General features: G+C 35.0%; 1 protein-coding gene across 49 annotated transcripts in view; it reads left to right on the plus strand.

Annotated features, from left to right (window-relative positions):
- Rims2 (regulating synaptic membrane exocytosis 2) overlaps positions 1-17,456 on the plus strand; it is a 465,628-nt gene that overhangs the window by 203,662 nt on the left and 244,510 nt on the right. For 48 of the 49 annotated variants that reach the window (XM_076911301.1, XM_076911289.1, XM_076911291.1 and 45 more), the window contains one exon: positions 15,055-15,980. In XM_076911301.1, the coding sequence (XP_076767416.1) occupies positions 15,055-15,980 (926 nt within the window). Of the gene's footprint in view, positions 1-12,431; positions 12,675-15,054; positions 15,981-17,456 lie in introns of those variants that run through there. The other variant, XM_076911314.1, reaches the window with a different exon arrangement.

The following is a 17,456-nucleotide window of genomic DNA, read 5'->3' on the forward strand; positions in this document are numbered from 1 at the left end:
AGACATTTAATAACATTACATTAAACATTGATATTTTTTCCCTGCCAACTGTTTAAATTCTTTTCCTAGAGTTTGGTAATAAATGAAAGCAGATAGAGTGATACTTAAGCTCTTATTCAGAAAAATTTATGAATTATCGAAGTCTGGAGAAGAAATTCGTAAGTTATTTATTAAGTAAGTTTCTGCTTACAAGTGTATGCTGTAATCAGTGGAGGCTTCGAGGGTGGTAGTTTGTGCCTCTGAATTTTTCACTCTGCTATTTTTTTATATGTTTGTGTGTGCATGTGTGAACATGTATATGCATATTTATATGGGGGTGTAGGTGCACGTGCGTGTGTGTGTAGCTCATAATGTTAAACATTTTTTTTACAACTTGTTGATATGCATTGTATCTTATACAAAATACTATTTAGAGAATAGCTTCAAAAATGTCTCTCTTTTTTCTCATGGCCCCTTTCTAGTTTCATAGCACACACACACACACACACACACACACACACACACACACACACACAAATCTAGTTTTTTCATATGAGAGAAAACATGCATCATTTGTCTTTCTAAGTCATTTATTTTTTAACAGTTGAATATTTATAAAATTTACAGAAAACCGTATCTCTAATAATCTTAGGCTTATTAATTTTATGAATCTAAGGAAAGCTTCCTATCATTGGCAAGTACTGAACTAAGAAAAAAAGAGAAGACCCCAACTCTGTAGCCTTTGCACTCACATACTAAGTAGTGCACCTGTTAGGAGACTTTAGAGTGTGTAACACTGAATTATTTGGGAGACTGTTTTGCCAGAGAGTTATTATAGGAAGCTTAGGAAAGTGTAAGTGAATCTGGATGGATATGAGTTTTGGCATGGGCATGGCTTTGTTGAGGACTCTCAGCCCTTGGGACAATTGTCAGTGCCATTACCCACATGGCCTATGCTCAAGAGAAATGGCAAAGTTTTTGTAAGTCTGAGTAAGAGTGTGCACCACTGATCAGTGTGTATAAAGACTAGTAACTCAAGCTTCTTTCTCTGGATGTTTCTGGCCTAAGTGTGCACTCTAACAGAGCCACTTACTGAGAGTAGCTAACCCCTCTCCTTGTGTTGTATGGAATAAAGACAGTGAAGTTCCAGGTTGTTGTGGTGCTGGTTAGAGAACCCTACATGATCCCATCGTCACTGAACAAGTAATCTGTCCTTTCCTCATTTCTTCACTACTCTTAATCAGGGTTCCAGGACCCAATCCATATGGGACACTATACATTATCTTTATCCACAGTTTTTATATATATATATATATATATATATATATATATATATATATATGCTATATTATATAGTAATGCATTATTAACATTACATCATATAAGTTAATAATTTATATTAATTATGTTATATATTATTAACATGATATATTAACATGATATTGATACTATATTATACTATAATATTATGTATATATAATCTCTACACACAGAGGGGTATTATTACATGTCAATTTTCAGTTTGGCTCAACAGCTTTCCCCATCACCACCATCGTTCTAGCCTGCAGTAATAATATGAGGAATCTATATGTTCTTTATTGTGTACAAGAACGTATGGCAGATATATTGTCTTCAATCACTAATAACTGCTATGAACTTATAATCGTCTATGTCGACAAAGTGTGCAAGTTGTCACATCTCGCTAATGAAGAGACACGAGTGACTTCTAAGTAACAACTTGTTTACCAAATATAGTTATGCATGGAACACAGTACATACATTTTTCTATGGAAGTTTTAGTTTCCTGTATTGTAAATCTTACTCAGTTTGTTCTTTAATGAAATTGTAGCCACCATTTGTTTGTTTTTCTTTACCTTGTTTGTATCTGGTTCTATATATTTGACTTGAGAGCAGTCATTCTATTCTTTTCTTCTGCCTGCCTTTACAGTTTGCTGTGTCTTCTTTGCCTCCGTGGACTAATTCTGTTCCCTCTCCTTACCCTAGCCTAGCTCTCCCTGTTTTAGTCAGACGGCTGCATACTACTTGCTGACTTGCCTATATGGGAGACATGGCAATTGTCGGATAAATTTCAGGTGCCGTGTGCAGGATTTACTTCACTTCAGCTTTCTTGCCACCTCTGAACGTGCTTCTGATATTCCCTTTGTTTTATTTGTTTTCTGTATTGGTGTTTTCTGCTACTGCACTTCTTTTTGTATAGGGAAATAGAGCATAAATAATTTCAATTTGTGAAGTAATGTAAGAGGGATTTGTGCATAATTTAAAAATCTAGGAATAGATTCAGTTATATAATTGACTGGTAACTACTCCTTAGGTCTTTTTTTCTTTGTCAAGAGCCAGTGGAAGTGTTAAGTGAAGCCTGGCCTCTCATTGTTTGCCTATGGTTATTACACTGAACATTGGGTCTTTGAAAATCACATTCTCAGTTTACCCTTCTACCTCCAGTGTGTTCTGACTCCATGAGTGCACATACAATCTGTGAAGCATGTAATTCAAGTCAGAGTGTGTAAGAACAGGGGAGCCGTGACATTCATAGCAGCTTGGGAATGAATGTTGAAGTTGCATTAAATTTAAAGTGTAGGTGTTTCCCACCCCTAACTTAGTTATTTTGAAAAAATTATCTTACCCCTATAGCTCTCAGTAACTGAGAACGAGTTACTCTTTTCTTCTTTAGTCTGTTCCCTTCACAGTGACTGTCCTCCTGTTAAATGTCTGGCAGTCTCAGATAATCTTTGATCTAATTAAGTCTCCGGATAAATAATGAGGTTTTGGCCAATTATTACTCTATTTTTTTTCAGCTTTTGTTTGGCTGAGCAATCGTGTGCTCTGCCAAATATTTGACAGCTAAGCTTTAAAGAAAAAAGGACCTGACTGTAAAGTATGAGGATTTCCATGGTAGTAACTTTACGTAGCTGATTTTAAGCTATTAATATGACATCACTAACCCAGGAGTTGAAAGTCGTTGCTCACAAGGAACTCTTGATTCCAGCAGTCCTTGGATAAAAAGAGATAAATGCTATGCACTTCATTCTGATTCATCTGAGCTCACTCCAGCTTAGGTTTATTTTCTTTAGGCAACCTGCATGTGTCTTCTTTTTTTTGACACATTTCACCTATGTTACTTACTATCTTCCATAGAAGGGTCAACTGTGCTATCACTGGTACTAGATACCTAAGAGTTCTCTCTTTGTCCTCAGCACTGTACTCATCTTGTGGAACATAGATTGCATAGTGACGTACTTGTAAAGAAAATCTCCTAAGGCATCCGGGAATATGGGGTTCAAAGAGAGGGTGACACTTATGTATGAATCTGTCGTGTAATGCTTAAATAGGATTGAACATACCTATGTCTTCAAAATTTATTTCATTATCATGGTATGCAAAATCCTTTCTTCTAGCTTTTAAATAATGATATGGTATCATTATTTATAATACCCATATTATTAAGTAACACATCAGAACTTTGTACCTTTATCTAGTTATAACTTAGTGTGTATTGATCAACCCTTTCTTGTTTCCTTCAATCTCTGCAGCCACCGTCATAGTCTCAGGTTTTGATGTGATCTTAAAAATTTTCATCTTGAGAGGAAGAAAAGGAGTAAGAAGAGGAGAAGAAGAAGGAGAGGAGAAGCTAGGTGATGAAAGAGAGAAAGAGGGGGGAGACAGGGAGGCAGATATTCATGTATCTCCACCAGTCAAAGATAGTTGTTATATCTAGGTTGGTCAGTGGGTTACACCTCTGATTGAACAATTCCAAACTTATAAAGCCTATGATTAACATTATTTAAAAAAAATGTATAAATGCAAAAAGGAAAAGGGGGCATGGGATAGGGGTTTCCTAAGGGGGCTGGGGGGAATGGGGATAGGGGATGCCATCTGAAGTGTAAATAAAATATCTAATAAAAAAATTTCATCTTGGGGTTCTCTGCCTTTGAAATGTTATCTTCTTATTCATTAATTTCTCTTTCAGTCTGAAGAATTTCCTCTAGCACATTGTATGTCTGGTAGAAATATAGTCACTCAGCTTCTTCCGGCAGGTGGCATGAGAACATGTTTCTTGTATTTTATAGTGTATGTTTGTGACTAGAGTGTCTTTCCTTGCTGGCAGTTTTCCATGTAGTGATATAAACTCTTATTCCTGGCCTCTAGGATTTGTACAGCATGTTTCTTTGAGTTGGTGAATTGGGTTACCCTCACAGGATTTTATTCTGTTTTTTCTTTTTTTCTCTTGCTGCCTTCAGCATTTTATTCTATTCTTCATCTTCAAAAGCATAATTATTATATTAGATTACACTCATTTGATCCACTAGTGACTTTTGAACTTTTTGTCCATGATTGTTTGATTCTTTTCTAGGTTTAGGGAGCATTATAGTACTTTCTTCTAAAATAAACTTTCTATTGCTTTGATAGTCTCAGATTTTTCTTGGAACACCGTAAACCATATATATGCTCTTTTAATGACATTAAAAATCTCTATAAACTTTCTTTATTCTTCTCCATTCCCCCCACCCCACCCCGCTTATGACTTTGTATTTTCAAATAGACTGTCTCTGAGCTCACTTAGTCTTTCTTCTGTTTTATCTATTCTTATCAGGCTTTAAGCTTTACTTAGTTTATTTTTTAGCTTGAGGATTTCTGTTTGACTTAAAAATTATTGCTTAATTAACTTACCTTTTTAGAGTATTGATTTTTTTCTGTGTTTACTTGGAGTGTGTGAGTGTCCTTAAAATAGTTGTTTTAAAATCTACATCTAGACCTTGTCCTACTGGTTACTTTATAGATAGTTTCTGGCATATTGATTTTTTTTTTTAACTGTTATTTAAGTTAGCTTCTTAAAAGTTTTGGGCACTGATTGATCAAAATTACAAAGACAGAGGTGTTTATGATCTGTATTTGTTTATCATATGTGTTAGTTCTATGTAATCTGTATTTGTTTATTATGCCTATGTATTAGTTCTATGTAATCTGTACTTTTTTCTTATGCCTATATATTAGTTCTATGCCAGCTGCTTATTTTTGTGGAGCTGTATTAACTACAGCTTCCTCTTTAGCACTAGCAACATGCCTTATGTTTGATATGAGTGCTGTGTTGTCCCCAGTTTAGCATGAGAGGGCCACACAAGCCAAACTTTGTCCCGAATTCAAAGTTTCCGTGTTGTTCATTTTGAAATGGAGGAGTACTTTAAAAGGATAGTATAATCCTGAGGCTTCTCCATATGTCTACAGTGGGCTCAGGTACCTTGTTTTCAGTGACCAGCTTTTCAGGTGTGTGGGCTTCAGCCAGTCTCCAGATAGAACTCAAACACAGGGACCACACTCATGGCTACAATGTTGCCATGCTGTGCCATCTGTGGCTCTTCTACCAAGACCAGTTCAGCAGTGAGGTAGATCTAGAGGCTATAGAAATATAGGTTACCTATTGTTAAGGAGAACCCATGGTCCTCAAATCCTGCCACCAGCCACAGATGAGGCTGCCTAGAGTGACCAACAGACTTGAACCATGTGCTGCTACTTGATACCAGAGCTGTAAGCACATGTTGTTCCTGGGACCAGAGCTATTAGGATCTGCTCAGTATTATGTTTTACCAGTCTGATGTTGAGTTCCAGGGCAAAGTTCTGTGATTACTTATCCCTTGATAATCACTAGCGGGTGGAGACTTGGAGCCGTACTATGATGCCTAATGTTGGAATATTGTTGGGGTAGGCAGTCCCAGGGCCACCAAGAATCATGCTAAGATGGATTGAACCTAATTTATAGTTTCTAGTACTTGAACATTTTCAGGGTTGCACTCTGTCCTATAGTACAGCTGGTTGAAATACAGGCAGAAATTTGAGACTGCTTGGTACTGGGTATTAATATGGCAGGTGTCCTCTATGGTAATAACTGTGTTGCCTGAGTTTCATGGATTTGTGGTTGAGACAGTCTTTTAGTTATCAAAGCTGTTGTGTTTAGGTCATGTCTGAGTGTTCTGGCTATAGGAACCTCCACAGTCCTGTGAGAGGGTCTCCAAAGTCCACTGAAGGGTAGCAGTCTTGTGTGTATCACTGGTTCACATGCCTCTGTCTGAATAGATGGAGAGGCTGTATCTGAAACTGTAGCCTTGACATTAGGACACTTCTTTGTTCCTGGTGTTCTGTCTTACTTCTTTAGGCTCAGCAACAGCCACAAAGACAAGCTCAACTGTTACCTTTCATGTCCTCCTTCTTGGTAGCTTGTGGATTCCTGTTGCCTTATTTGAGTTTGAGTATAGTGATGGATGCAGCTAGTTGGCTGCTTCACTATTCTGCAGGGTTAACCTGTGGGTGCCAGCCTAGGGGAGTGGATTTTGGAAGTTTACTTGGTCCTTGGTTCTACCATGACATACATGGTAGTATTAAGTCTAAGACTTGTACCTAACTCCTCCTTTCCTGCTTAGGGAGTAATACTGCAAGTTGGACTGTGTTGCTTCAAGTTGAAAGAGGGGTGATTGTGCAACTCTAGACTTCCTGCTGCTTGTTCTTTATTTCTGATAACAACTTATTTTACATTCATTAGTGTTTTGCCTGCATGTATGTCTGAGGATGTCAGCAGCCTTGGAACTGGAGTTACAGACAGTTGTGAGATGCTACAGACATGTGGGTGCTTGGAATTAAACCAGGGTCCTCTGGAAGAGCAGCCAGTGCTCATAACCACTGAGATATTTTTTTAGCCCCCAACTTACTGCTTCTTCAAGTGTGTTTTATTTGGTGCTGTAGGCCTTTAGTTGGTAGCGAGCCTACTTCTATACTTGTGCACTTTTACATGATTAAAGGTACTTCCCTGAAAGAATGTCACTAGCCTGTTCCATTCTGTGCCTACCCTGCCTTTGGGGGTGAAAAAGTGGGCATAAGTGGTGATTTCTTCTACTCATTCTTCCTATTGGAAATACAGCATGATCTCTCCTTGTTGACCAGAGGTGAGTAGGAGTCAGAAGCAAAATCAGTAATTTCAGACCAGTGTCTACGTGGACCAACGCGCATATAATTGTCAGAAAACACACTTCTTATAGTTACAAATCATTTAAAGTTCCAATTTAATTTATTTTTATGATAGAGATAATATTTAATATTACATCTATCTTTTTAATTTTTGTATTAGCTTAGAATTTTGGTTGTTATTGACCAACGTGAACATTTAAAAATTAAGGCTGCTAGAGCCATTGTGACTTCCATTTGTTTTACTTTCCTACTCTTGATTAGTACATGTTTGGGTCATAATTTTCATATGAAATTCAGTATGAATCATGTGACTTTGTGATTTTTTTTAATCTTAGAAAAGATTTCAGTGATAACAAATGACCTATACTGTAAAACCATTGTAAAGAAAACTTGTTATAATATGTATTAGAATTGTCAAATGCTTATGTTTTACAAAGGAAAACAATTTCCATAGAAACTGAGTTAATTTCATGATAGCCAACAAGATAGCAATATATAGGATTAAAGGCTTCTACCCCAGATCCAGTGCTACTCAAGATTTAGTTACAAGTAGTAGAAAACATGGCTGAGAATGGCTTTAAAAATGAAGAGAATTTGTTTATCTCTGAATTCCAGAGGTACATTCAGATTTAAGGGAATCCTGACTCTTAAATATTGGGACTCAAGATCTAATTCTTCTTTCTGTCTTAAATTTTTTTTCTAGATGTTGAGTATCATTAGGGAAGGCTCCTGCAAAGCTTTTGGTGCTAGATTTGCTTCCATTATCTCTGAGAGGTACATAACTCTTAATTATGAAGCAGTGATAATGTGTTTCAGAACCATCCTACAAATGTAGGAAAAGTCAATGTGACCATTGTGGTGTTCGTTATAAAAGTAGAATGGGCATGCAAGTTGGCACTGCTAATTGTGGCTCAACCCTAAAACACTGAAACCCAACCACAGGCCTGGGAACAGACTTCTTTCTTCCAAGAAGGAAGAGAAATAACTGACAGCCAAATCAGCATACTCATTGTTGCTTTCAGAACATTTTTTTTTGTTTTTTTTCCTCACTCAAGATTAAGTAACCTAAAAATTAGCCTAATAATTAGTTCTTAACTAATGTTTTTAGAGAACAGACATAAATTAAAGGTTAATTAAATTAAAGGTTAAGCAAGTGATTAATTTCTGTCAGTTCCTTTTACACTTAAGAAATATTGCCATAAACTAATAAAACCATATAATTCATTTTTGATGACTTTATATAAAAATCATGTCCACCTTCAAAAGACCGTCCTGACCCCACTCTTCAACTCGGCTACTTATCCTCAGGGTCTCAGACACGCTGTTTAGTTGATTCTCTCTTTCACTGGAGTATTTAATAAAAGAATAGTATTTTTAAATATTATCACATCATACAGAAATACTTGTTGAAATTTAACAGTCTTCTTTTACACGGTTCAGAACTCCCAGTGTCTTTGATCTTTTTCAGGTCATAATTTCATTTTGGCCTAGCACTAGCAAATAAATGGCACACACTATGTCTTTCTTACTTTGGCTTTAAATATGTTTTTGGCAGAAGGCATCTGTAGAAAAATGTAGGAAATAACCAGCAAATAAGGAGGAATCTACTTCTTTGTTTGTTTGTTTGTTTCTTTCTTTCTTTCTTAAGCAAAATTGTTAAAAAGAGTTATTTATGGAAGTTTGTTTCTTCCTGTTTTTAGAAACATCCCTGTAAATTTCCATCTCTTATTTAATGTTTTGTAATGTAATGTGTAGATTTTGTGCTATCTTTTTGAGAATGGCCTTGGAGAGAAAATGATGGCATCACAAGACGGAGATGGCTTTTGTCCATGTCTGAAGACAATCTGCAGGGGTCCAATTCGTACTGTTTCCTCATCATAAGGAGTTAAGGAAAAACCTATCTGTCTTCCAAAGAAAACTTTGTATATGTAAATGATGGGGCTGACAGAGATAGCTAAGGAGCAGGACACATATCCTCCTGATATGCAGGTGTTGGGTGCTATTTTATGTGTGAGAGAACCTTCTATTATCTGAAAGATAATGCTTTTAAAGTTGTCTTCATGGAGTCAGACCTGAATATGCATGATGAAGAACTAATTGGTGTTAGTTTTCAGCTTTGTGTACAAGATATATGTGTCAGTATTTCATGCATATCTCTATTTTGAAATAAACATTCAGGTGTTACATGCGGAGTATTCTTAACCCCAACTATTGGTATATCAATGGTTCCTAAATTAATTTTTGTAATTATTTAACTTTATGAACATGTTTTTTTCAGTTTCTAGGTGCTGGGGTATCAGGTGTGTCCCACTGCACTCAGCTCTCCACATTTAAATAAAATATATTTTATTTATTTTTTGTTTGAGCTAGTAGTGTTCCCAGTAATTCTCTATGGTTTACAATGAATTCTTTTAGAAGTCTTCTAGCAAAGGATTTGTCTTTATTGCCCTTCAGAGTTTTAGGGTGGGCAATGGAGGCACAGATCTAGTGTTTGAAGATGCTTACACTCTCTTCTCAAGAAACAGCCTTGCTTTAATTTATCCTCTCATCTCAAGCAATAGTTTCCTCCACATACCTTGAAGAGTTAGATCCTACAATTACCTTTAAAAAGAATGAATTAGTACAAAATGTTTTCCCTAGTTGGCAGACTTACAGGGTTGTTGTGATCGAGACCACCTCACTGAGGGAACACTGATGACATCTTGCTACATCAGAGGAGTAGTTTAGAATGTTATGACTGTATTTTCTAGTATAAGATACAAATTAATAAAATTGTAATGATTACATTTTAAACAAATTATTAATTATGTAATGTATTTACTTTAAATATAGTGTGAGATATGCCTGTACTTACTTAGTAAATATTGAGTATCTTTTGTATACCTGGTGTTGGAATAATTTGACTAAAATCAGAATCCCTACTAGTACAATTCATACTTGAGCATATGAAAACAGACAAAAGTTTGAAAAAATTTTAACTGTCATAGTTTTTTAATTGTCATAGTTACATGGTGATAAGTGCGCATAGGCCTGAAACAATGAAGCTCATTCAGAGGATTAGTCCTGAGAGCACCCACAAAGAATGAGCAGCTAAATTGTTTAATAGGGTGGACAGGCTTCACTTTGTTGAGTTAGGGAGATCTGGGAAAAACTGGAAGTCTCTAAGCCGGTAGGTTAAGTCCAGATCTTTGGTGGTATGGTGAAGTCGAGAGGAAATGGTAAGCCAACCTAGGGCGACATAGTGACCCAACCTTTTTGCTTAGCAAAGAAAGTAAGGAAGAGTGGGTGGAAGGAATAGTAAATAAGAGAAAGTTTTGATATTAATCTATTATTTGGAATGATTGTGAAATATACCACCAGGCTTCGAAATTTGCAAGAGGCAAAATACACTTTGTGAATATTGGTTATTTTATTTTATTCGAACTGTGGGCTTCATCTGGTTGTATTTTATTATTATTTAACATCTGTTTGGAAAATAATTATATTGAAGTTTTATTTCTTTGGCAGATTCTATAAATCTTTTTAAGGCATCTTAAAGATTTTTTTATTCTTTAATCCTTTGTGACAGTCTAGTCTTCATTCCCCTCTTGGTCCAGCCTTAGTCCATGGTGTTCTGATAGGATCATGGTATTATTTCAATCTTCTTGTCTCAGTTGAGGCTACTTTTGTGACTGTTTATATGGTAAATTTTGGAGAAGGTACCATGAGGTGCTGAGAAGAAGGTATATTCTTTTGTTTTAGGGTGAAATGTTCTATAGATATCTGTTAAATTTATTTGGTTCATAACTTCTATTAGTTTTACTGTGTCTCTGTTTAGTTTCTGTTTCAATGACCTGTCCATTAGTGAGAGTGGGGTGTTGAAGTCTCCCACTATTATTGTGTGGGGTTCAGTGTGTGTTTTGAGCTTTAATAAAGTTTCTTTTATGAATGTGGGTGCCCTTTGAGGCATAGATGTTCAGAATTGAGACTTTTTCTTGGTGGATTTTTATTTTGATGAATATGAAGTGTCCTCTCTCATCTCACCTGATTACTTTTGTTTGAAAAATCTATTTTATTGGATATTAGAATGGCAACTCCAGCTTGTTTCTTGGGACCATTTGCCTTTTACTCTGAGGTAGGTTCTGTCTTTGTTATTGAGGTGTGTTTCTTGTATGCACTGAAATGCTGGATCCTGTTTGCATATCCAGTCTTTTTTATGTCTTTTTATAGGGGAATTGAGTCCATTAATATTGAGAGATATTAAGACAGATGATTGTTAGTTTTTGTTATGTTTGTTATTGTAGGTGGTATTATGTGCATGTGATTCTCTCCTTTTGACTTTGTTGTAAGATGATTAATATCTTGTTTTTTTTTCTTTGGTGTAGGTACTATTGTTGTATGTATGTTACATACTTAATTTCAAGCATTAGGGAGGTAAAGGCAGGTGGATATCTGGTAGAGGTAGGTGGATATCGGTGAGTTCCAATTTGGTCTACATAGTGAGTTCTTTGAGATAGAGAGTTATGTGGAGAGAGCCTGCCCCCCAAAACAAAACAAAACAAAAACCAAAGAGGAGAGAGAGAGAAAGAGAGAGAGAGAGAGAGAGAGAGAGAGAGAGAGAGAGAGAGAGAGAGAGAGAGAAATATGAGAGTATCACTCTGTTGCTTCTACTCCCCATAATGCTTCTAAGACCTAACCAAATTGTAGAATAAAATTTTGTAGCTCAATAATGCACAATTAACTGAACTGTACTACCACAGATTCTGTAGACTCTTGTTTACATTTGATAAATTGGAGTCTAAAAACTACACACACACACACACACACACACACACACGATTATAAGAATACATATTCATTTTATATAAGTTATTTGAAATGACTTAAATACAGGTTTTCAAAAAATAATATTAACTTTTAGGTAATTTGGGTTTTGATTATAATTGGGTTTTGAAACTGTACTTTTTTTTCTTTATTTTTTGGGGTGACAGATATCAAGCAATGAGATGGAATTGTTGAAGTTATATATTAAATAAGGAAAATTGGATTTTTACTCAGTATCTAACCAAGTTCTTAGTTCATGGGGCATATCTTTTTTTAAATGAATTTTCACAAAACCTGTTTCTTTTTGAGCTTTGGGAGAAACATTGTCCTTCTAGATTAAAAAATTTACTTAAATCTTAAGAAGAAGTTAGAGAATAGGACTGTTATATGTTTTATGACAAGAGCTGAATAGCAGAATTACTAATCAATTATACTGATATTGAATAGTCATTTATAAAAGTGTGATTTATATAGGGGAAAGTGTTTCATAAAGCTGGCACTCTTAACTATAGTACCCAGAAATGCCTTGGATCCGGATTGTGTTCGTTTCAGTGTTGTGAGGCCCTAATCAGCTAAGTACCATAATCCTCCTTCGAGTACATTCTTACTTGACCTGGAGCTATATACAGCCACACAGTAACGACATTAAAAATAGCCATGCCTTAACAGGTCTGTCCCTAAAATATTGTGTCCTTCCTCCTGCAATGGATGCTGTGTTATGAGTAACTTTCAGTAGTTGAGTTTGTAATAAAATGATTACAAACAGAGAAAGTCTTTCAGATCATCTGATTAAGGATGGCTCCTATGATTTTGCTAGGGTTAGAAGGATTAAGAGAAAGCACTGCCTGGCATAATGTTGATGGATTTTCATCAGTATGATGCTTCATGCTCGACAGATGTGCATTGGTTGAACAAAGGTAAAAATAAAAATGCTAAATGTTAATTGTTATGTGTAAAAAATATTTTCATGATTTTTACAAGTATAACTTGGTTTGCTAAGCTTTTAAAACAGGAACTATAGGCATGGCTTATGTATGTGGCATATTCCACATGATCATATACGTTGTTTGAATTCTTGATGTACTGTAGTTTAAAAGCTTTAAATTTTTACTTTATGAGCAAAATTATATCTGAACTATATAGTTAACACTAAAGAATTTAATCATGAAGTGTTCTTTTCATTCAGTTTTGCAGGGTTCATGTTTCACAAAGCATTTAAAAAGATGGAAGTATCTTTTCAGATTTTTAAATCTTTGAATGTCACCTATATAGTCTTTCATTCTTAAAAAAAAGGTGGTTGCTTTTCTGATCTTTCAATTTTAGTATGGTTCAGTATATATTTATTTATAACATGGCTGTTTTTAAATGATCTTTACCATAAGAACTTGTACTGGAATAAATAGCTAGCACTAAGTTGGTAGTTCAAAATTCAAATGTATAGAATGATTTTCAGTGTCATTGAGATTCTAAAAGTTTCATACATCATTAGTTAAGAGGTAAAAATATACAAATATTAAAATTTATCTATTCATGTATTTTTCAGTTGTCTTTATAAATATTTTCAAACATCTATTGCTGTATTTTCAAAAGTTTGATGGTTAATCGGTAAATATGTTCAGTATTATATGTGGTATCACTAACACAAATCACTTAGCATAGCCAATGAGAATTATAATAAAAGTAAGAAGAATTAATTAGCAATATATAAACTAAAACTGATATTATGTATTAGAACAGTAACCTATTTGAAAAAGTTATTTTTTTGGCATTTTCTCATCAGTCACCATGATTTTGCAGACATGAAGTTTTAAATAGGCAGTTCATGGTTTTCTTACTCGTATTATTTTGCATAGTCAGATAAGCATTTATAATGGAACATCTGGTGCGTTATACAAGGAGAATATTTAGAAATAGACCAGATAATTATTCGACCTTATTAGAAATTCCAAGCAATGACAGAAATGCTACTTGGTAAATAGGATATAGGATCTTTCAAACGTGGTTTTTATTAATGAGTTAAGATGACGTTACTATGGTAAATGAGAATAAGAATTGTGACCTATTTGTGTTAATAGTGAGACGTGGGTGAGTAGATCTAAAGCAAATGTGAGTATGTGTGAGATAATTCATGATAGACCTTGTAGTTATTTTCTTGTCACAGTATTGTTTCATATGTTAGAGTAACTGATAGTGGATTATTTATTTTCAAGATTCTCACAATGGAATTTTATTTGGCTTCTGGTAGAGTTTGAACATATTAAAGTATACAGTACTTCAAGCTTTATTTTAAGCAACAGGGTCAATTGTCCTCCCAATTTAAATTTTCACCCACTATTCTATTTCTACTTTGTCCAATAGAAATTAGCATGTATATCTGCTTCAGTGCTTCTGGCATGTTGAATAATCTTTACAACAAAACGATGTCTAGTTCAATCTTGAATTTAAGTTTTCTTTAGAATGATTTAAAAAAAACCCAGAGTTTTAGTCAGGGACTGTATATTTTTCTGTGGAACTGAATTCTATCACTGGATGTTAATTTTTCTTATTTATTGTTTGTAGTTAGAATCATCTGTTAAGACTCACTATTTTTACTTTATACTTATTTTCATGTTGTTTGTTCAAGATAGGAATAAAATTGTCTTTTTTAAGAGTTCTATAATACTAACCATAATTTTAAATATTCTTCTGTAAACCCTTTTATTTAAGCAAATTAACTTGATGAAGCTTTGGTATCAATGATACAAGAGTGCAGTTCCTCAGTCCCTGAGAAACAGGGAGAGGATTTAGGTTCAGCCTTCTTATCAGGGACAATCATTAGTTCTTTTATGTTTCTCATCTATACTTCAGTATGCAATATTAGTACTTACCCAATATATGTTTGTTAGAATAATCTGATTCAAGGTGTGTAATCCATATCTTTTATTTGAAAATACAGATGCTCCAAAATTAGCGTTTTGTCAAGGTGCAATAACTGTAACTGAGAAATTCTGATCCAGTAACTACAATATAATGTTCTTATTATGTTTTTGCTTTAGTCATTTGTATAAAAATAATGTCAAAAGTAAATTGAATGGTATATAGCTTGTACTTTCATGACACATGTGTAACCACAGGCGCCCACACACGTGGTGTTACATAGCAATCTATGTATTATAATATTATAGTATTTTTAAGCTATGTATTTCATGGGAAAGAGGACCTAAAGCTCTACCTGAATTTATCCATCCATCTGGCAGTGAATCAGTGAAGTCTAATTTTTAAAAATGCCTTCTCATAGTCTTTTTCTTTGGTTTCTAGAAAAAGAAGTCCATCAGTGTCCAGGGATCAAAATCGAAGATACGACCAAAGTGAAGAAAGAGAGGAATACTCACAGTATGCTCCTTCAGATAGCACAATGCCTAGATCGCCATCAGACTATGCTGATAGACGATCTCAACGTGAACCTCAATTTTATGAAGAACCTGATCATTTAAATTATAGGGATTCTAACAGGAGAGGCCATAGACATTCCAAAGAGTATATTGTAGATGACGAAGATTTGGAGAGCAGAGATGAATATGAAAGACAAAGGAGAGAGGAGGAGTACCAGGCACGCTACAGAAGTGATCCAAATTTGGCCCGGTATCCGGTAAAGCCACAACCTTATGAAGAACAAATGCGGATCCATGCTGAAGTGTCCCGGGCAAGACATGAAAGGAGGCACAGTGATGTTTCTTTGGCAAATGCTGAACTAGAAGATTCCAGAATTTCTCTGCTAAGGATGGATAGACCATCAAGGCAAAGATCTGTGTCTGAACGTAGAGCTGCAATGGAAAACCAACGATCGTACTCAATGGAAAGAACTCGAGAGGCTCAGGGACAAAGTTCTTATCCACAAAGGACCACAAATCATAGTCCTCCTACCCCTCGGAGGAGCCCTATACCGCTTGATAGACCAGACATGAGGCGTGCTGACTCTCTGCGGAAACAGCACCACTTAGATCCCAGCTCTGCAGTGAGGAAAACGAAGCGAGAAAAAATGGAAACCATGTTAAGGAATGATTCTTTGAGTTCAGACCAGTCAGAGTCAGTGAGGCCGCCCCCACCAAGGCCTCATAAGTCCAAGAAAGGAGGTAAAATGCGCCAGGTTTCACTGAGCAGCTCAGAGGAGGAGTTGGCATCCACACCGGAGTATACAAGCTGTGACGACGTGGAGATCGAAAGTGAGAGCGTGAGTGAGAAAGGTAAGCGCTCCTGCTCACGGGCCATGTGCTGACCCTGCAAGGGCTTTCTTTCGCTCCTAAACTTCTCAGCAAACACTCACTGGTTGTTTCCGTTAGTATTTCAAGTATTTTAAAGGTATTGGGCATGTTAGGATAATTCTTTATTGCAAAACATTTTTTATCCTTGTATAAAAACAAACAATGCTTTAAAGATTGCTTTCTTGCCTTTTTACTGAGGTTTCCTATGTCCTTAGATGGCATAGCATATTTCCACATACTTAACAGTTCTAGTTTTAAAAGTAAAAATTCTTAGATTTCTCCATAAAACTAGGAATGTGTGTTTACAATACAACATTGGAAACATTGCTCAGGTATTTTAAAGAAGGAAATCCCACTCTATATACCCATTATATCCCTTTCCTGAGAAAGAACTGCTGTTATACATAGGTTTCAACCCCTTCTCTCAATGTAGGGTTTTCAGACTTATAAATCAATATCACACTGTAGATAGCTTTATGTTCCTTTTCAGTTGCTATCATTGTAAGCTTACTTTCAAGTCATTTAATATTCTTTAGAAATTTAAGTGACTGCACTGTTGTTCTGTCATAGGATATATCATTAAATATATATTTCTTTGAGGTATAGAAATTTCTCTTAAATGTTTATTCTTTATAATTTTTGCCACATATCTGATTGTGTGTGTGTGTGTGTGTATGTATGTCTGAAGTTTGGAGATATATACCTTTAATTCATATTTCAGAGTTGCTTTCCAGAAAAGGTCTTAACATTTTTCACTTTTATCACAAATGCTTGAATTTTTTATTTTATAGCACCATTTTTTTTGTCTATTGAAAAGGCCACAAAAAATACTATAACTCATGATCTGAATGTTACGTAGTTTTATTGTGATATGAATGTGTAACATTCAGTATCTCCGCGTCATCATTCGTTTCTTTATTCTTTCTGTTCACTTTCTTCTTGATATTTACTAGTTTTCTCTTATCAATTGATAAAATTGTTTTAAAAATAGGATTTTGCCTCATTTAGCTGTTATTTCATTAACTTTATTTCCATTTAGATGCTTGTCTATTATTTTTTGATCATTTGGGAATAGCATGCTTAGTACAGGTACAGTTTGCTGATTTTTATTCTCATTATGCTAAGTCTTAGATACTTTCTTATTCATCTTCAAATATATTAAGTAGTTACCTATATATTTTCTTCTTAGAATTATTTTTAACCATTAACCTTTGTTTTTCCTGGAGTTTATTTTGCTATATGGTAAAGTATATCAGACTGGTGAGTACATGACATGAATTCTTTATGTCAACCCCTGCTTCTCCTTTCTCCCAGTTTGTCATGTTTGGTAGGCAGTCCTTTTCTTTGTTATAATAATCAACAGTAATAAGCAGAAGAATTCAGGAAGTCATGCAGATTAAAATTAATATAGTGATTTATTCTATAGCATAGGTACCTAATAGAAAATACAAATGTCTA

This window comes from Arvicanthis niloticus, chromosome 13 (genome assembly GCF_011762505.2).
Source record: "Arvicanthis niloticus isolate mArvNil1 chromosome 13, mArvNil1.pat.X, whole genome shotgun sequence".
Lineage (NCBI taxonomy): Eukaryota > Metazoa > Chordata > Mammalia > Rodentia > Muridae > Arvicanthis > Arvicanthis niloticus.